Raw genomic sequence first — 27,794 nt, forward strand, 5'->3', positions numbered from 1 at the left:
CTCATACATCTTGCTCACCAGATGGTAGAGTTTTGTCAGGGCGGCTCTCTGAACGCTATCAGTACTTCTAATGGAATGTTGTCTGCTCCCGGGGCCTTGTTTTGACTCAGGTCTTTCAGTGCTCTGTCAAACTCTTCACGCAGTATCATATCTCCCATTTCATCTTCATCTACATCCTCTTCCATTTCCATAATATTGTCCTCAAGTATATTGTCGTTGTATAGACCCTCTATATACTCCTTCCACCTTTCTGCTTTCCCTTCTTTACTTAGAACTCGGTTTCCATCAGCTGTTGATATTCTCAGCTGTTGATATTCATGCAAGTGGTTCTCTTTTCTCCAAAGGGCTATTTAATTTCCCTGTAGGCAGTATCTATCTTACCCCTAGTGAGATAAGCCTCTACATCCTTACATTTGTCCTCTAGCCATCCCTGCTTAGCCATTTTGCACTTCCTGTCGATCTCATTTTTGAGACGTTTGTATTCCTTTTTGCCTGCTTCATTTACTGCATTTTCATTTTTCCCCATTCATCAATTGAATTCAATATATCTTCTGTCACCCAAGGATTTCTACTAGCTCTCGTCTTTTTACCTACTTGATCCTCTGCTGCCTTCACTATTTCATCCGCCGAAGCTACCCATACTTCTTCTACTGTATTTCTTTCCTACATTCCTGTCACCCGATCCCTAATGCTCTCCCTGAAATTCGCTACAACCTCTGGTTCTGTCAGTTTATTCAGGTCCCATCTCCTGAAATTCCACCTTTTTGCAGTTTCTCCAGTTTTAATCTACCTAGTACACCGATTAAAATTAAAAATATATGAAATACCTGATCATTCTAGTTGGTGTCGTTGTTGATATGTGTAAACACATACCTGATATCTCACAGTTATATTACAGATTTTTGACGATCTATAAAAATGATCTACTCGGGATCGCACTACCTGTCCTTTGATGAACTGGTTTTATCAAGTACTCTAACAGGTCCTATGTATATTCCACATTTCATTAATCACATTGAAATTATCTTTCTTATAAGTGATTTAATAAAATCTCACTGCAGACAGAAACTATTCGACGTATAGCAGCTACTGAAATGCGAAACAATCACTAACGTAAATGTCTTCAGTTAGTAATAACCAGACTCTAAATTCTAGCATTTCTACAGATCATGTTGGAGATCCGTAATTAGTCTTCCGCTTTTTCATTTCCTCCTCAGTTGAAATAAGAAGCAAACGGTATGCGTCAACCGACAGACGTATGAAGTTTTGGGTTAATGCTAAGAGAGGATGGTGCTGAAATTCAGTGCTAAAAGCGTTACCTCCAAGTATTTCATGTTGACGTACAAACTGTGACATCTAAATTAATTCCTTCCTCCACCATTTTGCTTACTTCGACAAAGACAGTGCATTCGCCATGCAAGATAATCCTCTGAATATTAAAATAATTTTGCGTCGTGGCTCAAGTATATAGTGTCGTATCCTGTGTGCCAATTATTTACGTTAAAGAGAAATAGCGCAGCGTTCATAGGCTATGTTCGTTATTTCGTATTGTCTCCCGTTTCCTCTAGTGGAAACGCTTGTTCATAGTCCACATAGGAATCGTAGTGAAAACTGAAGACCTGCGTGTGAATGCGCATTCGTTTCCACTCGCTTCGATGTAAAGGGGAATTTTAGAACGTCCAGTGTTTGTATTTTCATGGCGTACACTGCATTTTTGGCAGTACCCCAAATATAGAAGTTTAAAGAGGTTAAATCCGGTGATCACTGTATAATCTACAGCATTTCTTCTTCGTCCCATCCTGCTGCATGCAGTATTCTTCACTGTCAAAAAATGTTGTTAAGACGTGGAATTATCACGTCCAGCATTTCCAGATAAGAGTCACGGTGTGAATGTCTTCGAAGAAGTAGCGCCCATTACCTTTCTTCAGTTACGTACGACTTTTGACTAGCCCAGTACACGCAATTTCGGAGGTTAAAATTTCCTTTAAGTATAAATGTCGCTTCAGCCTATCAAAGAATCAGATTTTGGAAATTTTCATATTCTTCACGCATTTTCATGAACCACTCACAGAACTCAATATTCCTATTGGGATCATCCTCGTTCAGAACAAGGATTCCATCTTCGCAACATTCTGTGACACTGGTTTTGCTGATCCCAGTTACACGAGAGCATTGGGTCACAGACTGCTTAGGAGATTGTGCGTACACCTGAATCACTTCAACACTTTCGTTGTTTGTTGAACATATCTTCCTTTTGCTACGTTGCTTCCTCACACGCTTTTCCATCTATTCCAGACTTGCCTCTGATTCTTGTACTTGCTAACCTTCTACGTGGTAATGTTTCAAATTCAACTCACCCACATACCCTGTCTTCCAGTTACGCTTTAGCACACACTTCCGTCCTTCAAACGATAATATGTTTGTTATTTCCACTGCTGCAGCAAATGGAACCATTGTTGAGTTTTTCACTGCCTTCTGAATAATTATACACAAAAATTATTTCCCTCTACTTTACTTACAAGGGAAACTTCTCTCGAATTTAGCAGTAAGATGGCGCAGTGGATAGCCTGTCAAAAACTGAACACTGATAAAGCATGAAAACAGGAAGAAGCGAAATCGAAATAGTGAAAGGTCCAAGCTTAAGACAAGCAACGTGGAGCAAACGTTAACAGCGACGGCGTCTTTCTTGTATGTTCACGGTGTTGGACTGTGAACGGGGAGATCCGTGTTCAACTCTGTCTCCTGCCTCATTTTATTTCCGCAAAATTATGAATTGTCCGTCCGGTCATGGACGTGTCTCTTCCGTGTTTTCAAATTTGTGTCTACGTCGTGGTGCAACTTTCGTTCGCAACAGCGAGGTATAAGGAAGGGACCTCCGGGCATGTTGTTTCACACAAGTACCAATGCTATGACTCTCGCGTTCCGTATTGGATGTTTTGACTTTCGAAATCATTTGTTGTAACATAGTTCACAACCATTTACTTGTTCTTTTCGTTTCTGTGAGAAGTCTACGCTTCATCTCGCCTGCTCTTACTATTCATTACATTTACTTGCGACGGTACTATGTTCTTACCACATAACTCATATCTTGTAACCAGTGTATGGTAAGACAGTTGTCAGGACTTCACAGGGAACACAGACACGTCAATGAGCGGACGTAAAGTTCATAACTTTGTGAAAAAAATAGGTCACGAGGCACAGTTAAACACAGATCTCCCGCTTTTTAGTCTAACACTGTGACCACACAATCACGACGCCGTGATTCTTGCAACTTGCAATTCGCTCGATGTTGCACATCTCGAACTTGGATCGTTCACTATTTTATTTTGCTTTTCTTTTCACAGTTCAGTACCCCTTCTTCTTGTTTTCCATTTTACCACTAAATCTGAGGGGGGTGCGTTGGGGAGTTTCGTTACTTACAAGGGAACCTCCCCATCGCACCCCCCTCAGATTTAGTTATAAGTTGGCACAGGGATAGGCCTTGAAAAACTGAACACAGATCAATCGAGAAAACAGGAAGAAGTTGTGTGGAACTATGAAAAAAATAAGCAAAATATGAGAACTGAGTAGTCCATGCGCAAGGTAGGCAACATCAAGGAGTGTGTTTGCTTACGAGCGCCGTGGTCCCGTGGTTAGCGTGAGCAGCTGTGAAACGACAGGTCCTTGGTTCAAATCTTCCCTCGGATGAAAATTTTAATTTTTTATTTTCAGATAATTATCAAAGTTCAGGCACTCACACATAATCAACTTCGCTTTCCAAAATTCCAGGACATGTTCAGATTTGCTTGGACATATACAGAATTTGACGGTCTACGCACAGAAACATTTGAAAACGTAAAAAACATATGTTTTGACAGAGCACAGGGAAACTGTGCGACTCTGAAACTGTTGCATTCATTTGATGCAGTTTATGTGACAAACTATTATGTTTTCATCACTTTTTTTGGAGTGATTATCACATCCACAAGAAAACCTAAATCGGGCAAGGTAGAATAATCTTTTTACCCATTCGCCAAGTGTGCAAGTTAGGTGGGTCGACAACATATTCCTGTCATGTGACGCACATACCATCACCAGTGTCGTAAAGAATATATCAGACGTGTTTTCCTGTGGAGGAATCGGTTGACCTATGACCTTGCGATCAAATGTTTTCGGTTCCTATTGGAGAGGCACGTCCTTTCGTCTACTAATCGCACGGTTTTGCGGTGCGGTCGCAAAACACAGACACTACACTTATTACAGTGAACAGAGACGTCAATGAATGAACGGACAGATCGTAACTTTGCGAAAGTAAAGAAAGTAAAATTTTCACTCGAGGGAGGACTCGAACCAAGGACCTTTCGTTCCGCAGTTGCTCACTCTAACCACGAGACCACGGCACTCATCGGTTAATATTGTCCTTTATGTTGCTTATCTTGCACATGGGCTACTCAGTTTGTATATTTTGCTTATTTTTTTCATAGTTCCACACAACATCTTCCTGTTTTCTCGATTGATCTGTGTTCAGTTTTTCAAGGCCTATCCACTGTGTCAATTTATAAGTAAATCTGAGGGGGGTGCGATGGGGAGGTTCCCTTGTTAAATTCAATTTCGAATTTATTGATTATTTTGGGGTGTCTTGTAAAAGGAGAGTAATTGTAGCGATGATAGGAACCAGAAATGGGGAAATGCACTGTCACAAGCGACGCTGAAAAAGGGCAGACTGTTACGAGCCCGCGCCTGGGAACGAGAATCTTGAGAACGGCGAAACCGGTTTCCATTTTCGCGTGCTACTGGCGCCAGCATCTGTGGAAAGTGGTTGAAGTAAGCTGAAACCACGAGTAGGAGAAGAGGTGTCCCTCGCAGAGCGTGGAGGTCGGATACTTACCCGTCGTGTAAATGAGAATAGGCGGCGTTCTGTGGCATATCTGACGACAGAGTGCGGTGCTGATGTAGGCTCAAGTTTTTCAAAGCGCACCGTACGCAGCAGCTTATTAACACGGGGCTGCTCTGGAGACAATCCATACTTACGTTTTCCCACGTTGACCCTACGACGTCGTTAATTACATTTGCAGTGGGCACGGAATCCTCGATACTGGAGAGCGGATCAATGGAAACGTGTCGCCTGGACGGATGAATCGCCTTTTTTATTACAACAGTTCGATGATCGTGCACAATATGGCGTCGCCCAGAGGAAAATTTGCTGAAAACGTGCACCGTGCGGCGGACGCGGATCGATGCAACATTATTATTCTATTGGGAACATTCAACTGGGCTTTCATTGGATGTGTGGGTGTAATTGAAGGCACCATGACGGCTGTGGATTGGGTGAACATTACTGCGGGCCAACTGTATTCCTCCACGCTTGGCGTCATCCCCCATAGCGATGTCTTCTTCCAGCTGGTCAACTACCTGTGTCACGAGGCCAGTGTTGTGCTACATCGCCTTAACCCTTTGTTGCCTGACGGTACTTAAAAGTACTAGTAAGTTTTGACTATCATTATTTTCTCGTGGTGCAGTTTCGTGATCTGAGAGCCTGTCAGTACGTAACAGTAACTCTGCTCTACTGTTTCATAGATGTTATTGTGCAATACGTAGACCTCTCTGGCGGTCAGAGCTTGAAATTGTTTTTCGCGCGCTGCTGTGAAAACAGAAGATTGGATGTGCTTGTTTCCATGGTGTTGCCTGAATTTGTATGCAATTTATTGAAACTTCCGTTGAGTTTTCCATTGTACGTACTTACCTTCTTTGTTATTTAAAAATAGTTTGAAGCATTACGTCACAAGTGAATGAGATAAAGTGGAAAATATAAGGCGGACTTATTAGTACCGTCAGGTTGTGTGAACACTTTATTGTAGCAACAATGCGTTACCTCTCACTAGTTGTTCTGTCCACTTTTTCTCACACAGAAATCCGTAAATACATTTGCCTGTGGAACAATTAGAACAAACAGGAAAGGTTTGCCAGGGAATTTACCTAAAGAAAAATGTCTAAAGCGTGGGGAATCAAATCACAGAGAGTCATCTTTAGACCTAACAGTATTTCAATGGAGGGAAAATAAAGTAGTGTATTTTGTGTCAAACTTCCATGGCACTGAACAGATCGTAGTGACAAAAAAACAGAAAGATGGAACTAGTATGACTATACCATGACCAGTTATTGTATGTGATTATAATAAAAACATGGGTGGTGTGGATCATGCAGAGAGATTACGTTCAACTTATGGTCTTGACAGGCGATCAAAGAAATGGTGGCACCGTCTCTTCTGGGGAGCAATAGAAATTGCTTTTGTCAATGCTTACGTCATTTTCAGTGATCTACATGGGGCACTGCCACTGCTGGAATTCAGGAGTGCTGTGGCACTAGGGCTAATGAATGAACAGCAATTGCAAAATCTCAAAATGAGAAACTCTGGTAAAGATGAAATAACTTCCCCAAAGAGAAGGAAGGATAACTTTTCTGTTCCGAAGGATGTACGTCTTGGCAACCGAGGAAACCATTTAGTAGTGTTCAGTTGTAAAAGAGGACGATGCGAAATGTGTGCGAAAAATAAAATTCAGTCGAGACCACATTCACAATGTAGTACATGTAAAGTGTATTTGTGCTGCAATGAGAAAAAGAACTGTTTCCGACAATTTCATGAGGTATCACTAAATATGTGATATGTATATACTGTCAAAAATGTATAGCTAAGTTACTATGTATTGTGAAGTTGCTCTAGAATAAATTTATGCAAAATGTAAAAAAAATTGAGAAATACCATACTTCTGTTAATTAATTTTCTAATGTAAAAATATTTAATATTTATGTGAAATAAAGGACAAGTTATAAAAATTGGAGCATTTTTCTGCGCATATTGTGATTCTGTCCATGGAGTCTGACGGTACTTCTGAGTACCAGGAGAGAAAAAAGTTGTGAAAAATAAAATAAAATTTTACAAAAAATCCTACCGTCATTTGAGGCCACAATAGCACAAATTCTGCAAAGAAAATGCTAAAAAGTAATTTTTTTCTTATGTCAGGAAACAAAGGGTTAAAGGACATGAAAGTGAATTCACGTTTATGCGTTTCCCAGCAGGTTCACCTGATCAGAAAGATATCAGCAAAACGTTAGCTCCTAATTTGCACTATTCGTTTGATCTGTGTGTAGACATGGACCTCAGGAAATCAACTAAAGTCTTGCGCAATCCATGTCACGCAGAACTGCTGTAGTATTGCAAAAATGGACCAACAGGTTATTAAGCATACGGTCATAATGTTTGTGTATGTCCTCTGAACTGTTCTAGGCACGTCTGTGTGTGTACTGATTTACGCTGTGGCTACAAAAACTATGAGAAAGTGATATGCACATATACAGACGGCGGTAGTAGGGCATAAACAAGATACATATTGGGAGTGCATTGATAGTGCTGTCATTTGTACTCACATGATTCATGTGAAAAGATTTCCGACGTGATTATGGACGCACGACGGCAATTAACAGACTTTGAATGCGGAGTGGTAGCTGGAGCCCATTTCGGGATTCGTCAGGGAATCAATATCCCGTGATCCACATTGTCAGGAGTGTGCCGAGAGTATTATCTCTCATCACAGACAACGTAGTGGCCGACGGCCTTCTCTTAACGACCGAGAGCAGCGGCGTTTGCGTAGAGTTGTCTGTGCTAACAGAGAAGCAACACTGCTTGAAATAACCGCAGAAATCATGTAGGACGCAAGACGAACGTATCCGTTAGGACAGTTCGGCAAAATTGGGCGTTAATGGGCTATGGCAGCTGATGACCACAGTTAGTGCCTTTGGTAACAGCACGACATCGCCGACAGCGCCTCTCATGGGCTCGTGGCCGTATCGGTCCGAACCTAGACGTCTGGGAAACCGTGGCCTTGTCAGATGAGTGCCTGTTTCAGTTGGTAAGAGCTGATGGCATGATTGGCGCGCGATGCAGCAATAAGTCATCGACCTAAGTTGTCAACAGGGCTCCATGCCTTCTCGTGGAATAGATTGGATCCTGTGGTCTAACTTACCTGATCATTGATAGTAGATGGTTATGTTCGGTTATTTGGTAAGGCCAATGGCAGAATAAGGGTACTTCTTACACTTAGACGACTGGAAAACGGTGTCCTGGTCGGATGAGCCCCGATTTCAGTTGGCCATCCAGATCGTTTGACATAAATCCCATCGAAAATGTATGGGACATAATCGTGCCACCAGTTCGCGCACAAAATCCTGTGCGGGCAATACTTTCACAATTAGGGACAGCTATAGAGGCAGCATGGCTCAGTATTTCTGCAGGGAACTTCGAACGACAACTTGAGTCCATGCTACACCCAGTTTCTGCACTACGCTGGGGAAAAAGGAGATTCGACACAATACTAGGAGATACTCCATGACTTTGTCACCTTAGTGTATAAAAGGTTTTGTTCTTGAGTAATAATTTTCGTATGCGTCTACGCTGCATTCCTCGGTATGAGAAACATCAAAGAGTTCTAGTGTTGCTAGACCCTAATATTGTGTTGTGTAGGAGGTTGTTGTTGTTGTTGTGGTCTTCAGTCCTGCGACTGGTTTGATGCAGCTCTCTATGCTACTCTATCCTGTGCAAGCTTTTTCATCTCCCAGTACTTACTGCAACCTACATCCTTGTTTTCGTCGTCGTCGGCGAATGCTGGTTTACAAATCACTTGTCAATGTGTACGGCACTCTTGGTGCTTCGACATCTTCTGCGAAGGGTAAAAAGAACGAAACAAGAGGAGTACGTAAAACTACTCAATTTGTTCTTATTAATGGACCTACTTTATTTTGTGGTGCGAGGTTAAATTTTTCCTTAGTGAAAGTTTATTCTTCCTCCAGTTTGGGTAACGGATGGTTAACTGTAGTCCTGAGACTGGTTTGATGCAGCTCTCTATGCTACTCTATCCCGTGCAAGCTTCTTCATCTCCCAGTACTTACTGCAACCTACATCCTTCTGAATCTACTTAATGTATTCATCTCTTGGTCTCCCTATACGATTTTTACCCTCCCCGCTGCCCTCCAATGCTAAATTTGTGATCCCTTGATGCCTCAGAACATGCCCTACCAACCGGTCCCTTCTTCTTGTCAAGTTGTGCCACAAACTCGTTTTCTCCCCTATTCTATTCAGTACCTCCTCATTACTTATGTGGTCTACCCATCTATTCTTCAGCATTCTACTGTAGCACCACATTTCGAAAGCTTCTATTCTCTTCCTGTCCAAACTTGGCTACACTCCATACAAATACTTTCAGAAACGACTTCCTGACACTTTAATCTATACTCGATGTTAACAAACTCCTCTTCTTCAGAAACGCTTTCCTTGTCATTGCCAGTCTGCATTTTATATCCTCTCTACTTCGACCATCATCAGTTATTTTACTCCCCAAATAGCAAAACTCATTTACTACTTTAAACGTCTCATTTCCTAATCTAATTCTCTCAGCATCACCCGACTTAATTCTACTGCATTCCATGATCCTCGTTTTGCTTTTGTTGATGATCATCTTATATCCTCCTTTCAAGACACTGTCCATTCCGTTCAACTGCTCTTCCAAGTCCATTTGCTGTCTCTGACAGAATTACAATGTCATCGGCGAACCTCAAAGTTTTTATTTCTTCTCCATGGATTTTAATACCTACTCCGAATTTTTCTTTTGTTTCCTTTACTGCTTGCTCAATATACAGATTGTATAACATCGGGGAGAGGCTACAACCCTGTCTCACTCCCTTCCCAACCACTGCTTCCCTCTCATGCCCCTCGACTCTTATAACTGCCATCTGGTTTCTGTACAAATTGTAAATAGCCTTTCGCTCCCTGTATTTTACCCCTGCCACCTTCAGTTTTTGAAAGAGAGTATTCCAGTCAACATTGTCAAAAGCTTTCTCTAAGTCTACAAATGCTAGAAACATAGGTTTGCCTTTCCTTAATCTTTCTTCTAATGGCTCTGAGCACTATGGGACTTAACATCTATGGTCATCAGTCCCCAATCTTTCTTCTAAGATACGGCGTAAGGTCAGTATTGCCTCACGTGTTCCAACATTTCTACGGAATCGAAACTGATCTTACCCGAAATCGACTTCTACCAGTTTCTCCATTTGTCCACAAAGAATTCGCGTTAGTAGTTTGTAGCTGTGACTTATTAATCTGATATTTCGGTAATTTTCACATCTGTCAACACCTGCTTTCTTTGGGATTGGAATTATTATAGTATTCTTGATGTCTGAGGGTATTTCGCCTGTCTCATACACCTTGCTCACCAGACGGTCATGAGTGGCTCTCCCAAGGCCTCAAGTACATCGTCCTTGTATAGACCCTCTATATACTCCTTCCACCTTTCTGCTTTCCCTTCTTTGCTTAGAACTGGGTTTCCATCAGAGGTCTTGATATTCATATAAGTGGTTCTCTTTTCTCCAAAGGTCTCTTTAATTTTCCTGTAGGCAGTATCTATCTTACCCCTAGTGAGATAAGCCTCTACATCCTTACATTTGTTCAAATGGTTCAAATGGCTCTGAGCACTATGGGACTTAGCTTCTGAGGTCATCAGTCCCCTAGAACTTAGAACTACTTAAACCTAAGTAACCTAAGGACATCACACACATCCATGCCCGAGGCAGGATTCGAACCTGCGACCGTAGCGGTCGCTCGGCTCCAGACTGTAGTGCCTAGAACCGCACGGGCACTCCGGCCGGCTTTACATTTATCCTCTAGCCATCCCTCCTTAGCAGTTTTGCACTTCCTGTCGATCTCATTGTTGAGACGTTTGTATTTCTTTTTGCGTGCTTCATTTACTGCATTTTTATATGTTCTCCTTTCATCAATTAAATTCAATATTTCTTCTGTTACCCAAGGATTTCTACCAGCCCTCGTCTATTTACCTACTTGATCGTCTGCTGCCTTCAATACTTCATCCCTCATAGCTATCCATTCTTCTTCTACTGTATTTCTTTCCCCCATTCCTTTCAATTGTTCCCTTATGCTCTCCCTGAAACTCTGTACAGCCTCTGGTTTAGTCAGTTTATCAAGGTCCCATCTCATTAAATACCCACCTTTTTGCAGTTTCTTCGGTTTTAGTCTACAGTTCATAACCAATAGATTGTGGTCAGAGTGCACATCTGCCCCTGGAAATGTCTCACAATTTAAATCCTGGTTCCTAAATTTCTGTCTTACCATTATATAATCTATCTGATGCCTTTCAGTATCTAGAGGGTTCTTCCGTGTATACAACCTTCTTTCATGATTCTCGAACCAAGTGTTAGCTATGATTAAGTTGTGCTTTGTGCAAAATTCTACCAGACGGCTTCCTCTTTCATTTCTTACCCCCAATCCATATTCACCTACTATGTTTCTTTCTCTTCCTTTTCCTAAATTCCAGTCTACCTTCACTACCTGAATAATTTCTTTTATCTTATCACACATTTCATCAATTTCTTCATCATCTGCAGAGCTAGTTGGCATATAAACTTGTACTACGGTTGTAGGCGTGGGCTTCGTATCTATCTTGGCCACAATAATACGTTCACTACGCCGTTTGTAGTAGCTTACTCGCACTCCTATTTTTTTAATTCATTATTAAACCTACTCCTGCATTACCCCTATTTGATTTTGTATTTATAACCCTGTATTCACCTGACCAGAAGTCTTGTTCCTCCTGCCACCGAACTTCACTAATTCCCACTATATCTAACTTTAACCTATCCATTTCCCTTTTTAAATTTTCTAACCTACCTGCCCGATTAAGGATCTGACATTCCACGCTCCGGTCCGTAGAACGCCAGTTTTCTTTCTCCTGATAACGACGTCCTCCTGAGTAGTCCCCGCCCGGAGATCCGAATGGGGGACTATTATACCTCCGGAATATTTTACCCAAGAGGACGCCATCATCATTTAACCATTCAGTAAAGCTGCATGGCTTCGGGAAAAATTACTGCTGTAGTTCCCCCCTTGCTTTCAGCCGTTCGCAGTACCAGCACAGCAAGGCCGTTTTTGTTAGTGTTACAAGGCCAGATCAGTCAATCATTCCCCGACTGTTGCCCCTGCAACTACTGAAAAGGCTGCTGCCCCTCTTCAGGAACCACCCGTTTGTCTGGCCTCTCAACAGATACCCCTCCGTTGTGGTTGCACCTACGGTACGGCCATCTGTATCGCTGAGGCACGCAAGCCTCCCCACCAACGGCAAGGTCCGTGGTTCATGGAGGGGGGGGGGGTGTAGGAGGTTAGCAGTGTTAATAGATAAAACTGTGAGTGCGCTAGTACAGAGGAGCTGTGTTTGGCCAGTAATCGAAGGAATGATGAGTGTGCACCAGCCTCTATGTAGGTTCTTTTCGGTGTATAGTGCGGAGTGGGGACTAAAAGTATTGAAGAGCTTCTCGAAATAAAATATCACAGCAGTATATTATTAATGCTACAACGTTGAATCAGGTATGAGAAGCGTTTATTAAGCGCAACGAAGGTGGAGAAAAGTACTTTTTCTATGCGAATTATATTGGTTCGGCACTGCCGAGTACGGTTGCTTTAACTAATAGGGAGAGTGTACGAGTAAAAAAATGCTTAATCTATGGTGTTTTGACGTAAGTGATCATTTTAGGAAGACAGTTACGGTTGCAGGTCTTAACACAGCTATCTCTGTTGGAATACAGTTTAGTGGCTACCACCGACGGATGACAAGGCCCCGTTTCCGACAGGTAAGTGTTCTCTGATTGTTAGAAAATTTTGCTCTCGTAAATGTGTTTGAGAAAAAGATGTGCATGATAAGTATAATAAATATGTAGATACGTTACTAAATTTACGTCTACAGCTTTCCGTTATTGTTACTTATATAATTTTGATCCAGACGTTTATAGACACTTTTAGTAACTTCAGAAGAGCAACCTAAAATCAAATAGGCAGTTAAATGTTTCCATTCGTGTGCTATTTACATGTGTTACGCTTTCATCTGCAGTTATACAAAGCTTTTGCTTTTCCTCACCTTCTTCTAAGTGTAAATGTGTATTTCTAACGTTTGTGTGTTTGTTAGTGCTGGTTTGTTTATGCAAATTTCAAGCCAAGTTATGTGGTATTTTGTTCAAGGTGTCGTCAAAATATGGCGTCGAATAGGAGCTGCAATTAAACGAGTTAGTTTCGCAGACCTGGATTTGATCGGTGAAATGTTTAGACCTCGAGAGTTGTAACAGGACCTGTGTACATCTTAGAACTCATCATACTGCAGTATTCTTATGCCCAGGTGCAACATCGTTTGGCTACTTTTTTGGTGAATACCAGTAATGATTTCAGTCCGAGTGTGTATAGTATGCAGTGAATACTGACGACAGTCATTTTTTTATTTATCCAATGATTCTGTACAACGGACTTTACGAATATTTCGGTGGTAATGCATCAAGTTTCCTCCCCCTTTCAGCGTTTATCGTCAGATACCGCTTTAATTTAAAGGATAGCTTTTATTATAAAACAATTTACATGGACAGAGTAATTTCTGGTAGAAGAGGGACGATGCGACCTCGGTGAGTTATATTTATCTTCAACATACTTAAAATGTAAGGAAATTACTACGAGTAAACAGACAGCGTATGAATTGGGCCTCCCTTATGTCCGCTAGCAGCAGATATGTTCATGGAGCCTTTGAAGCAACCGCAATTTGTTTCGCTCCTTTACGCCCACCTTACCGGTGGGCTCGTAAATGGCACAGCTTAGTGCAATGCTGGCCTGTCTACTAATATTGGATAACATTTGTCTGAGATATGAATTACTAGCAAAACTGACTTTACTAACAAGGAAACCTCCCCATCGCACCCCCCTCAGATTTAGTTTTAAATTGGAACAGTGGATAGGCCTTGAAAAACTGAACACAGATCAATCAAGACTTGAACCTAGGACCTCTCCTTCCGTAGCTGCTCTCGCTAACCACGGGACCACGGCGCTCCTTAACTCCCATTGTCCTTGATGTTGCTTATCTTCGCATGGACTACTCAGTTAGCATATTTTACTTATTTTTTTCATAGTTCCACACAACTTCTTCCTGTTTTCTCGATTGATCTGTGTTCAGTTTTTCAAGGCCTATCCACTGTGCCAACTTGTAACTAAATCTGAGGGGGGTGCGATGGGGAGGTTCCCTTGTTAGTGACACAGCTGCACAGCTGCTCGTCTGATTACTAAAGAACACATGACTATGACCTGACAAAAATTCTGGAATATTTTAATTTAGATAAATGACTGGATCGGGACTGGCAATGACTTAAGGGGAAATTATACTTTTATAGTTGACTGGTTAAAAACAATTATACACTGAAAAAGTTTTTACGTAATTGATAAATATCTACAATTCGTTACACGGGAAAATTGAATATATTACAAATCTGGGTCGAATGGTGCAGATGAATCACAAAAAAAAAAAAAAAAGATTGAAACCAATTCATACTAACATGTCAGACAAGTGGCTTAACTACGCGCATGCCAGTAAAAATGATAAAATTTACCTTACAATAGATGGTTGAGTTAATTACACTGTTGATTTTTCATTATATTAACAATTATTTATTTGTTCATCATCATCTGTTTCCATGGTATCATTTAGCTCTGCGGCTGATCACAATTATTAATCTGTTCCATATAATAAAATTTTGCAATTAGTTCTGCACTGTGACTTTAACATCTACTAAGTGTAAACTGCGTTATACCAGCGACAGACTACAACTACACTGTAGCGGTGAGCGACTGCAACTGCGGCAGAGACTGCGCTGACCTGCGATTCTATTGCAGCTCTCTTTTACCAGGGGCAATGATATTTTATGTCTCAGGTAGCTCCTGTCAATTGTCGTTCGAGCAAGTGAGCAATACATTGAGATTACATTTGCTCCAGCAGGGTGGTGAACACATTACAGGGTGTACAGCGAGTAATAAAAGATTGCGGAACACTGCTCTGAGCAACTGGTACAGGATTAAATTTGGTGACACCTCTGTCGTGACTCACCCCAAAAGCTTCTTGGGCAATGTAATTACAGATGCCATTGAAATAAAAAAAAAATACTGCCAACACTCTCAGCAGAGGCAGCGGTCTGCAGGTAAGACAGATGTGGGATCCTGCGATCACGAGGTTGAAGAGAGACGTCGAATGCGAAGTCAACGTATGCTCATATATAATTTTCGTACGTCCATCCCTGTGGCTGGAGGCCTGCAGGACTACGGTCGTTCACTTTTGTAAGAAATTGAAACACAGTCGTCCTTAAGATGTCATTTATTGTGTAGCTACACAATAGATGACATCGTAAGGACGACTGTAAGTGTTTCATTTTCTTACAATATGCTCATATATGCTGATACTGCGGGCACCAGTGACTTTACAGCATATAGCAGCCCATCTGCAGTTATTCCATTTGACAATTGCTTTGATGTACTAGGTCGAATGTTTGTGTTATTTTTCAACATAACACGGTGTATTGAGCCAAAATATTGTATTCTACAAGCAAGGTCTCAGTTTCATCGTTGCGAATACTGAGTCACATTGAAGGATGACTATGACGAGGACAAATAACGAGTTTCATGGTCACAGCTTGAATGTGATGAAAAGCTTATGACAAACACTGATATTTACTTGCATGTCTATATGAACAGACATTAACGATTATTGACAGCCGTCCGAAATTAATTCGCAATAAATTCGCTGACTGCTAATACCTTGGCGTAAGCTGTTTTAGGTATAGATATTCTACCTGATAATCGTCATTAGCGTCTGTTCACCGAGACATGCAAATAAATATAAGGGGCCATCAAAAACATTCCGTTTGAAGGCGTTGCTGCAACGTAGCGCGCCTCCTATGCGGGTGTATAAGCACCGACGTGTAAGCAAGGGACTGGTGCGGCTTTCGTGTCTTTCCGACCTGCGCGAGATAAATACGAAAACGAAAACTATGGCGACGTAATAACGAAAAGCACCCCAACAGGACCAACGTACTGTTTCCTTGGTTCCAGAAGCACAAACACCGGTACACATTCATCGGAGAATGAAAAATGTGTACGGGCAGCATGTCTGTCGGAAACCACCTTTGTGAAACTGTGCGATAAGAGGTGCTGCTGCTTTATGATCATACACGTCCCAATATAACAGATGTAATGCAGACATTACGCCAACTCAAATGGGAGACATTGGAGAACCCGCCCTAAATTCCTCATCTCTCTCCAAGCGATTATCAGGCCTTCAATTCCCTTAAAAAAAAAAAAAAAAAGGATTTGAAGGGTCGACGATTCCTATCGGACGAGCATGTGTAGCAGGCAGTTGCGGAGTTCTTCACGCAGCAGGCCACGATGTTTCACCAAATGGGTATCTTCAACCTGGTCTGTCGCAGGAGTGATTGCCACAGTGCTGTGAGGTAACGGGCAAATTTTGGCACGCTGAAAGTATTCTAAGTTGGCGTGGCCGCACGGGCCGCTCGGCTAGCCGGGGCCCGGCAGCAAACTCGTGGTGGCGAACGTCAGCCGGACGAGAGGGGTAGCCCCAGCGCATGCTCCAGCAGCATGGCTGGGAATTCCGCTGTGACGAGGACGGTGCTTTGTGTCGATGAAGGTGATGTCTATGATGGGAGTGCCAAAGATGGCGGACTTTGTGAAACCTTAATGATAGACGTTTCACAGTTCGTATAGAAATTAATAGTAGCCAGATGAATCATGATACCTCAAAAAGAAACATGTACATTACTATTATTTGCACGATGATTCTGATGAGGTAATCAGATTTTCAATATATTTATTAGTTTAAAGTTTAGTATCTGACGACAAATTATACAAGTAACACCTAGCAACGAATTTCCAAATTATAAATGCTTCATCCGATTTTGTCTATCGCCGTGTCTTTACAAAGCTAGCAGTGTAAACCTAAACTGGTATGAATTACAGGCATGTAACTTAAATAGTGCATGAGTTATTGGAGGTCAAAGTGGCCGATAACTATCGATCGCGTCAGGCCATAAGTACTCCATAGTTACACGGAAAAACGGTAGCAGTATGCTTATAAATATACGTATTCATCTATGTCTTTGTTTATATCCAGTATATACTATTCATGAAGAAATTGGTTAAATATTTACTGTGTGTTAGAAAGCACAGAGACATTAGGCTCCTGGCCTACCTTTTGCTTCCTTTCTTTGATATATGTTTATTTAATTGTTTATGTATTTAATAATGTGTTTTAGAGCGTGTTTTTGGTCCAGCTGTAGGAATATTTATTTAATTTCAAGTATTTAAATGTAGATGCAGTATTTCGAATATGTTTCATTACGTTTGTGAGTGTGCGTTGGTTTGAAGACAGGGCGGGAGCGCTCTAACCAATCACAGCGATCATTGCAAAAAGGACATGTGGAGAGACTGTATGGAAGTGGGGAGGAGCATCGTTTCCGGAGAGGACACGGGGCAGTTCTGGACAGAACGGGACAGGACACGGGAAGTGTGGGACGCGACGGCGCGACGGACGCGGAGTCGGCGGAAAGACTTGGACAGTGGAGCAGTTTGCGCGTGGTCGCGGAGGATGGAAATACACTCCTGGAAATGGAAAAAAGAACACATTGACACCGGTGTGTCAGACCCACCATACTTGCTCCGGACACTGCGAGAGGGCTGTACAAGCAATGATCACACGCACGGCACAGCAGACACACCAGGAACCGCGGTGTTGGCCGTCGAATGGTGCTAGCTGCGCAGCATTTGTGCACCGCCGCCGTCAGTGTCAGCCAGTTTGCCGTGGCATACGGAGCTCCATCGCAGTCTTTAACACTGGTAGCATGCCGCGACAGCGTGGACGTGAACCGTATGTGCAGTTGACGGACTTTGAGCGAGGGCGTATAGTGGGCATGCGGGAGGCCGGATGGACGTACCGCCGAATTGCTCAACACGTGGGGCGTGAGGTCTCCACAGTACATCGATGTTGTCGCCAGTGGTCGGCGGAAGGTGCACGTACCCGTCGACCTGGGACCGGACCGCAGCGACGCACGGATGCACGCCAAGACCGTAGGATCCTACGCAGTGCCGTAGGGGACCGCACCGCCACTTCCCAGCAAATTAGGGACACTGTTGCTCCTCGGGTATCGGCGAGGACCATTCGCAACCATCTCCATGAAGCTGGGCTACGGTCCCGCACACCGTTAGGCCGTCTTACGCTCACGCCCCAACATCGTGGGACGAATGGAGACGTGTCGTCTTCAGCGATGAGAGTCGCTTCTGCCTTGGTGCCAATGATGGTCGTATGCGTGTTTGGCGCCGTGCAGGTGAGCGCCACAATCAGGACTGCATACGACCGAGGCACACAGGGCCAACACCCGGCATCATGGTGTGGGGAGCGATCTCCTACACCGGCCGTACACCACTGGTGATCGTCGAGGGGACACTGAATAGTGCACGGTACATCCAAACCGTCATCGAACCCATCGTTCTACCATTCCTAGACCGGCAAGGGAACTTGCTGTTCCAACAGGACAATGCACGTCCGCATGTATCCCGTGCCACCCAACGTGCTCTAGAAGGTGTACGTCAACTACCCTGGCCAGCAAGATCTCCGGATCTGTCCCCCATTGAGCATGTTTGGGACTGGATGAAGCGTCGTCTCAAGCGGTCTGCACGTCCAGCACGAACGCTGGTCCAACTGAGGCGCCAGGTGGAAATGGCATGGCAAGCCGTTCCACAGGACTACATCCAGCATCTCTACGATCGTCTCCATGGGAGAATAGCAGCCTGCATTGCTGGGAAAGGTGGATATACACTGTACTAGTGCCGACGTAGTGCATGCTCTGTTGCCTGTGTCTATGTGCCTGTGGTTCTGTCAGTGTGATCATGTGATGTATCTGACCCCAGGAATGTGTCAATAAAGTTTCCCCTTCCTGGGACAATGAATTCACGGTGTTCTTATTTCAATTTCCAGGAGTGTATTTCGGAGCGCCGACCTGTGCTCTTGTGGCTTCTGCAGTGAACTCGTAGTATGCGTTCAGAAATGAATATCTCGCGAGCTATGTTGTCGTTCATAACTAATTACGTGAAGTAGGAATCTATTGTTTCCCTGTTATTCAACTTATATTTTATTTATTTGCTGGACCATCGACACGAATAAGTGTTTTGCAGAAATATACCGAATTCTCAAAAGTACTTCTACTATCTTACTCATCATTTAAAGTCATTAAGATAGTACCTGTAGAATTTATTTAGTTGCAATCTTTCGTTTATAATTTTATATGTTACTTTTATAATTCGCAATTGCCGAGCGATAGAAACCTTCGACCATTCGATTCATGTGTGTATTCTTATCGTCTACTTTAGACCCAGCAGTATTTGGCCTCTAATGCGGCAACTACGTATCCCAGCCCCTGGACAACGAAACCAACCAAACCTTTTAATATTGCAACTCTGAGTCGGAGGGTACGTAGTTGAGGGCCCACATCAAACTTCGTGATCGAATAGAGGTGTTGACAGTGTGACGCATGAAAGTTTGGGTCAGACTGGAGGCTAGAAGGGTGACAGTCGAAGCGGTTAAAGCCACCACTCGCGACAAGGGGGAAATCCAGGTTTTAGTTCCCGTGCGGCAAAGATTTTCATATTTCACTAATAGGTGACCTAACACAGCTGATGCAAACCCAATGTACTGTGTCAGATATGACAAATAAAATAATCTACACATAAATATGTATATTTCAGGCCATTGATGATGCCTTTCAGGAAATGAAAGCAAAATGCGTACGACATGAAAAAAATCGTTTTCTTCAGTTGTATACAGAGGGCCTAGAAACACAGTCGTCTTTAAGATGTCATTTATTGTGTAGCTACACAATAGATGACATCGTAAGGACGACTGTAAGTGTTTCATTTTCTTACAATATGCTCATATATGCTGATACTGCGGGCACCAGTGACTTTACAGCATATAGCAGCCCATCTGCAGTTATTCCATTTGACAATTGCTTTGATGTACCTTTCAGCGAATTTATTTGAAATTCCCCACGTGTCTAGGTGTTGCACTTAGCAGACCATGTGGGACTGACCTGCAGAGTGTGCTGCTGTGAGGTGGTGAGGGCGTGGCCGTCGCGCCGCCAGGACACGGAGGGCAGCGGGGAGCCAGCGGCCTCGCACTCTGCAGACCACGCCGAACCTGGCGTTAGCGTCGCCGCACCGAAGGTCTTCACTAGCACTGGCGCCGCATCTGCACAGGTAGAATGCAGCTCAGGGTCACAGGCTGGAACGACTGCCTAGAATAACTAAGCACCCACTACCGCACAATATAGTGGCGTCTACGCCCATAACTAAATCCTTAAAATGTTTCAGTGTTCCTCTCATAATTTCTTTCTTGGTCCCAATTTTTTGTCTGTCACCTGACTCGTTTGATGTAGCCTACCATGATTTCCTCTCCTGTGCCAGCCCCTTGTCATAGGCCAAATTTAGTAAAATCATCTAGGTTTTCAAGCCGCGTCACTTCGAATAAAACCCCCGAACTTTTGACAGCTGTCGCGGCCATCGTCAACAGGTGTCAAAATCAATGAGTGCCGTGGCTGGCACGATGTTTCGCTTGCAGTAACTACATACATACTCCGCAATCCACCATACGGTGCGTGGCGGAGGGTACCTCGTACCACAACTATCATCTTCTCCCCCTTTTCCAATCCCAAACAGAATGAGGGAAAAGTGACTGCCTATATGCCTCTGTACGAGCCCTAATCTCTCTTACCTTACCTTTGTGGTCTTTCCGCGAAATGTAAGTTGGCGGAAGTAAAATTGTACTGCAGTCAGCCTCAAATGCTGGTTCTCTAAATTTCCTCAGTAGCGATTCACGAAAAGAACGCCTCCTTTCCTCTAGAGGATCCCACCCGAGTTCATGAAGCATTTCCGTAACACTCGCGTGATGATCAAACATACCAGTAACAAATCTAGCAGCCCGCCTCTGAATTGCTTCTATGTCCTCCCTCAATCCGACCTGATAGGGATCCCAAACGCTCGACCAGTACTCAAGAATAGGTCGCACTAGCGTTCTATAAGTTGTCTCCTTTACAGATGAGCCACATCTTCCCAAAATTCTACCAATGAACCGAAGACGACCATCCGCCTCCCCCACAACTGCCATTACATGCTTGTCCCACTTCATATCGCTCTGCAAATATTTAATCGACGTGACTGTGTCAAGCGCTACACTACTAATGGAGTACTCAAACATTAAAGGATTCTTTTTCCTATTCATCTGCATTAATTTACATTTATCTATATTTAGAGTTAGTTGCCGTTCTTTACACCAATCACAAATCCTGTCCATGTCATATTGTATCCTCCTACAGTCACTCAACGACGACACCTTCCCGTACACCACAGCATCATCAGCAAACAGAAGCACATTGCTATCCACCCTATCCAAAAGATCATTTATGTAGATAGCAAACAACAGCGGGCCTACCACACAACAACAGCGGACCTACCACACAACAGCGGACCTATTCCTTCTCTTAACAACGCGTTCCAATCCACGATGAGCATTATCAGTAGATTTTTATGTCGGTTTACGTATTAAATTGCCCGTTAATCATCCTTACATACTATCTCTACCTCTTCACCTTCTTCTTGAGACATTGCCATATGCACCTGAATGAATGTTGTTGGATTTGGTTTGCCATCGTTTCTGAGAACAATTCTATCACTGAACTCTTCACAGTAACTAATTTCTGCCCTATTTTCCCATTCGCAACGAATCCAATTCCTCTTATACCGTTTTCTGCTACTGTCTTTTTTATGTAATGTTTATTTAACCAGAAATCCCTGTCTTCTTTCTGTTTCATTTCACTGACCCCCAACTATAGAATGACCATTTGCATTTCCCGTTTCGTATTTTCTAACTTGCCTACTACATTAAAACTTCTTACATTCCACGCTCTGACTTGTAGAATGTTATAGTTTCGTTGGTTATTCTACCTTTTTCCAACTTCAAGAACAAGAATGTGGCCTGCAAGTCTGTCGTTGGGAGCACGCTGCTGATTCTTTATAGCGGAAGACCTCGGCCACCAGTGATAACGACTTTTAATTAAAATTCATGCAGTGGCTGAGATCGAATTCGGGACGCAGGACGTTTTGAATATAGGTAAAAACGCTACCCCAAGGCCGCGGTTACTAGTAAGACTAACACTAACAAGGAAACCGTTGTGTCACATATACCAACGGTTTGCAGTAGACTCACCTCCCAGCGAGATCTGTGCTGTTCCTTGAGCAGTCTCGTCATTGTTGGAGACCACACACTGGTACATCCCTGCATCATGCTGCTCCACGTGTTCGATGCGCAGTGTCTGAAAAGTGAAGTAGAGAACACTGAATTTAAAGAAAAATGCGATTTTAGAGCTGCACACAATTGCAATCTCTGGCGTAATGAATGTCGTACACGCCGCAGTACATCTGGTGTAATGTCGCCGCAGGCTGCCACAATACGATGTTTCATATCCTCTGGGGTTGTAGGCACATCACGGTACACACGGTACATGACGGCCACCACATTGAACATCTATTGGCCTGACATGTCGGGACACACTCTATACCACTCCGTAATTGAAAACGGAAACCACGTGTGTACGTGTACCTCACCCCTCATGGTAATGTACATGTGCGTCAGTGAAAAAGACCAATAAAAAGGTGTTAGCATGTGGACGTAATGAGCTGTTCCAGTCTCTTCTGTACCTAAGGTCCATCACCTTTCCCTTTGGATCCCTACGTAATTCGGTGCTCTCCGATACACACGATCAAACAGCGGAGGAGTGGTACTCAAGCGTCAACTTAAGGTTACAATATCTCCGGATGTAATTAACATTCTACAATGCAACAAACGGCACTGATTACGTATTTGTTTATATGTTCAGATGTGCTAACAAAACTAACGTGGTTCCATTTAAAAAAACGTAGGTTTGTGTTAAAAAACATATTTCCGTGCATTTTTTTATGGTTTATATTAAACAATTACACTAGCCCCTCTCCTCACGTTCGGTCTGAGGAATCGGTTCGTCAGTATTTGATGTGGTTTACGAAATACATCCAGCGGTAACGTTAGGTGACTCACCCTAACGAAGAAGAGCTTCGAATGTCGTTAAGTTCGTTTCCATGTGCCTGAGTACAACCAATTTTAATGCCAATACCCTTTCTATGAGCGCTCAGTTTTTCCATACCTGAATTGATGTTACAAGAGTGCAGCTTCAACATTTTTGTTACAGACTGTTGGGAACAACATTGGTGTCTTCTGGAATGTCCACGGATATTTTATCACTCTTCCATCTCCAGTATTTGGTTGAGTGTTACAAAAATATTGATACCGGTAACTTGGAGACGTGCTGGAGGAGGTAGCTCGCAGTAGGGTGTAGGGAGGGACATTTACCTGCGGGGTTAGCAGCCTGACCCTGCTGGAGGTGTGGAGCGGCCGGCCGTCCTTGAGCCAGGAGACGGCCAGCTGGGGGTGGCCCTCGGTGGAGCAGTTGAGCTGCGCGGGCCGCCCCACGTCCACCGTCTGCTGCTGCGGCGCCACGTAGGCCGACAGCGGCGCTGCAACAAGTCGCGGGGTCACCGAGGTTACGGAAGCGCTTCCCATTATTTCACTAAGTCACTGTATGCCATTAATGTTAGCGCTAATCACGTATACGTATCCTGCAGACTTAGTCATTCTACATCGTTTCTATAAAACACTCGTTCAGATCATGTATCGAACACGCAACTAACTACCTGACTAACTCATTTCGCGTATGCGGAAGTAGACTTTCTCCAGACACAAATATTAAACCCCAAACGCGTTTTGACATAGTCGTTTAATCTCCGACAGTTCATACTTATTTAATGACCTGAAATGTTATTTTGAAAATGACTTGTTAGAATATACACTCCTGGAAATGGAAAAAAGAACACATTGACACCGGTGTGTCAGACCCACCATACTTGCTCCGGACACTGCGAGAGGGCTGTACAAGCAATGATCACACGCACGGCACAGCGGACACACCAGGAACCGCGGTGTTGGCCGTCGAATGGCGCTAGCTGCGCAGCATTCGTGCACCGCCGCCGTCAGTGTCAGCCAGTTTGCCGTGGCATACGGAGCTCCATCGCAGTCTTTAACACTGGTAGCATGCCGCGACAGCGTGGACGTGAACCGTATGTGCAGTTGACGGACTTTGAGCGAGGGCGTATAGTGGGCATGCGGGAGGCCGGGTGGACGTACCGCCGAATTGCTCAACACGTGGGGCGTGAGGTCTCCACAGTACATCGATGTTGTCGCCAGTGGTCGGCGGAAGGTGCACGTGCCCGTCGACCTGGGAGCGGACCGCAGCGACGCACGGATGCACGCTAAGACCGTAGGATCCTACGCAGTGCCGTAGGGGACCGCACCGCCACTTCCCAGCAAATTAGGGACACTGTTGCTCCTGGGGTATCGGCGAGGACCATTCGCAACCGTCTCCATGAAGCTGGGCTACGGTCCCGCACACCGTTAGGCCGTCTTCCGCTCACGCCCCAACATCGTGCAGCCCGCCTCCAGTGGTGTCGCGACAGGCTTGAATGGAGGGACGAATGGAGACGTGTCGTCTTCAGCGATGAGAGTCGCTTCTGCCTTGGTGCCAATGATGGTCGTATGCGTGTTTGGCGCCGTGCAGGTGAGCGCCACAATCAGGACCGCATACGACCGAGGCACACAGGGCCAACACCCGGCATCATGGTGTGGGGAGCGATCTCCTACACTGGCCGTACACCACTGGTGATCGTCGAGAGGACACTGAATAGTGCACGGTACATCCAAACCGTCATCGAACCCATCGTTCTACCATTCCTAGACCGGCAAGGGAACTTGCTGTTCCAACAGGACAATGCACGTCCGCATGTATCCCGTGCCACCCAACGTGCTCTAGAAGGTGTACGTCAACTACCCTGGCCAGCAAGATCTCCGGATCTGTCCCCCATTGAGCATGTTTGGGACTGGATGAAGCGTCGTCTCACGCGGTCTGCACGTCCAGCACGAACGCTGGTCCAACTGAGGCGCCAGGTGGAAATGGCATGGCAAGCCGTTCTTCAGGACTACATCCAGCATCTCTACGATCGTCTCCATGGGAGAATAGCAGCCTGCATTGCTGGGAAAGGTGGATATACACTGTACTAGTGCCGACATTGTGCATGCTCTGTTGCCTGTGTCTATGTGCCTGTGGTTCAGTCAGTGTGATCATGTGATGTATCTGACCCCAGGAATGTGTCAATAAAGTTTCCCCTTCCTGGGACAATGAATTCACGGTGTTCTTATTTCAATTTCCAGGAGTGTATATATCATCATCAACATCATAATCATTTAAGACTCATTATGCCTTTCAGCGTTCAGTCTGGAGCATAGTCCACCTTATAAAATTCCTTCATGGTCCCCTATTCAGTGCTAACATTGGTGCCTCTTTTGATGTTAAGCCTATTACTTCAAAATCATTCTTAACCGAATCCAGGTACCTTCTCCTTAGTCTACCCCGACTCCTCCTATCCTCTACTACTGAACCCATGAGTCTCTTGGGTAACATTGCTTCTCCCATGCGTGTAACATGACCCCACCATCTAAGCCTGTTCGCCCTGGCTGCTACATCTATAGAGTTCATTCCCAGTTTTTCTTCGATTTCCTCATTGTGAACACCCTCCTGCCATTGTTCGCATCTACTAGTACCTGCAATCATCCTAGCTACTTTCATATCCGTAACCTCAACCTTATTGATAAGGTAACCTAAATCCACCCAGCTCAAAGTTGGTCGATATATCCTTTAAGACACAGATTAAAAGTGTGGTCAGGAAGCGCCGCATGTGTCTGGGTTGGCTGCCGGCACACACACGCGGCACTTCTTGATGAGCTACACTTGTCTGACTCTATCTTGTAAAGTTCTACTCTGTTTTTATTGTGAGTCCGTTACGATGACACGAAAAAATACTGGTGGATTATCGGAGAGCATGATCGTAAGCCGTACACTACGGATCTGAAGAGCGCACCCTTGATCCTGTCAAAACTAGTAATCCAGTGTACCTACACACGATCAAGGAAATAAAAAACTTCATGTTACGGCGTAAAGTCAAGCGCCGGCAAGCCAGTCGGGAACGATAGAGATGGCTGGGGGAAGATGTCAGCCAATCGTCCGCTGACTGGGCCTCCCTTCAGGACGACAACGCGACAGCAGCGAGCCCTATGTGAAGAGGACATAAGCGCCGCCGACTGGTGTCGACCCAGCTGAATAGCCACTTCAATACTAGCGACTTGGATAGAAGAGTCAAAGCTCGTTACTTCACTTGTACACTTTATGTAACGCAGACTTGTGAATTCTTATACTGGAGAGATGGCTTATTTTGTATGTCGCCCTTTGCCTGCGACAGATCTGTGCAATTGTTGAAGTTAAGTATTGTCATTTACTTTATTGTAATAAAACTCGTTAATACAATTTGTTTGATGTGATTGTCTAGCGAGCCGAGTAGGAAGGATTCCTAGACACCCCACATTTGACGACGAGCATGGAGACATATTACTTAATATTTGAAGCTTTATTTACAATGAATTCGTTGAATTCATTGATTGCTCCTCAGCTCAGCCGACAATGTCAGGTATTTAAAATGGGATATTTTAGTGAAACTTGCTCACCTTGTCTACAACTGTAAGAGCTGCCTGTAACTCAATAAAGTTTCCGATGGTTAAAATAGTTTTGTCCAAAACGGTAACTGTTACATATGTAATGTTTGGATCAGTATCACCCAAAATAAATACGGGCGCTGTCCATAAAGTAAGTTCCGATTGATTGCGAAATGGAAACCACTGTGATAATCAGATATTTTATCTGCAACAGTTAGCTAGGACTTCCAGCCACTGCTCTACATAGTCACTACTCGGACTTAGACATTTGTCGTAGCGTTGTAACAACTTTCCAATACCCTCGTCGTAGAAGGCAGCCGCCTGTCTTCCCGCCAATTCTCTACGCTCATCTATAGCTGTTTGTCTGTGCGAAAATGTTGTCCTCATAGCTATTACTTAATGTGAGCAGAGATGAAACACAGAGCGAGCCAATTACGGGCAGTAGTACGGTTGATCAAACACTTCCCATCGAAAACGCTGCAAAGCATTTTCATGGCCCCTGCAGATTGCAACCGTATGACAGTTCTGTACTGCGGGCTGCATAACATCAGGCGAAATCTCTCACCAGGACCTCATACTTGGCGGGAGACACTATTTTCTACATATCTTTATGTGCTCACCATGCGTTCAGAACTGAAAAGAGCGAAGTGATGGAACCGACAGGCATACTAGAGGCACTGTCGAAAACATCTGTGCAAAGCTTCATCGGATTTTCACAGTAGTTTCCATATCACGAGCGATCGGAACTTACTTTCTGCACACCCCTCGTATTACTACCTGTTCATCCGACATTAGAGTCTTTTGTAGAATTCAGTGCGCTGCTACGTGTCGATGATTCCGTGCCCACAGAAATAGTAATGGGCAGTCATTTGGTTAACGTGAGGAAATGTAGGGCTCATCTGCTGCTGGTCACCAACTTCAACAATGTGTTCTAAATGGTGCATGGTCGGAAACCCTTGTGTCTGTACCAGCGCTGTACTCTGTCGTCACACCTTTCATAGATCACCGCATCTCCTTGTTTCCAGAGCGGGCAGCCCTCCGTCTTCGACATTCTCAACTACCAGCTTCAGCGTTCCCGAGATGATCATTCCAGCCCGTAACAACCTGCCCTTTATCAAAGTCGCTTATGTCAGTAGATTTTCCCCATTTGTGGCCCGTCCGCAACGCCACCAGGTGTGTTAAATAAAGCGTTTTCTGCGGTCATAA

The 27,794-nt window shown here is 44.0% G+C and overlaps 1 protein-coding gene across 1 annotated transcript in view; it reads right to left on the reverse strand.

Moving 5' to 3' along the window:
- Positions 1 to 27,794, reverse strand: part of LOC126235535 (Down syndrome cell adhesion molecule homolog) — a 199,769-nt gene that overhangs the window by 87,385 nt on the left and 84,590 nt on the right. The window contains exons 6-8 of the mRNA XM_049944254.1: positions 23,343 to 23,506; positions 22,164 to 22,269; positions 19,993 to 20,150 (exon numbers count right to left, since the gene is read on the reverse strand). Of these exons, the coding sequence (XP_049800211.1) occupies positions 19,993 to 20,150; positions 22,164 to 22,269; positions 23,343 to 23,506 (428 nt within the window). The remainder of the gene's footprint in view (positions 1 to 19,992; positions 20,151 to 22,163; positions 22,270 to 23,342; positions 23,507 to 27,794) is intronic.

Source organism: Schistocerca nitens, chromosome 2, assembly GCF_023898315.1.
Source record: "Schistocerca nitens isolate TAMUIC-IGC-003100 chromosome 2, iqSchNite1.1, whole genome shotgun sequence".
Taxonomy (NCBI): domain Eukaryota; kingdom Metazoa; phylum Arthropoda; class Insecta; order Orthoptera; family Acrididae; genus Schistocerca; species Schistocerca nitens.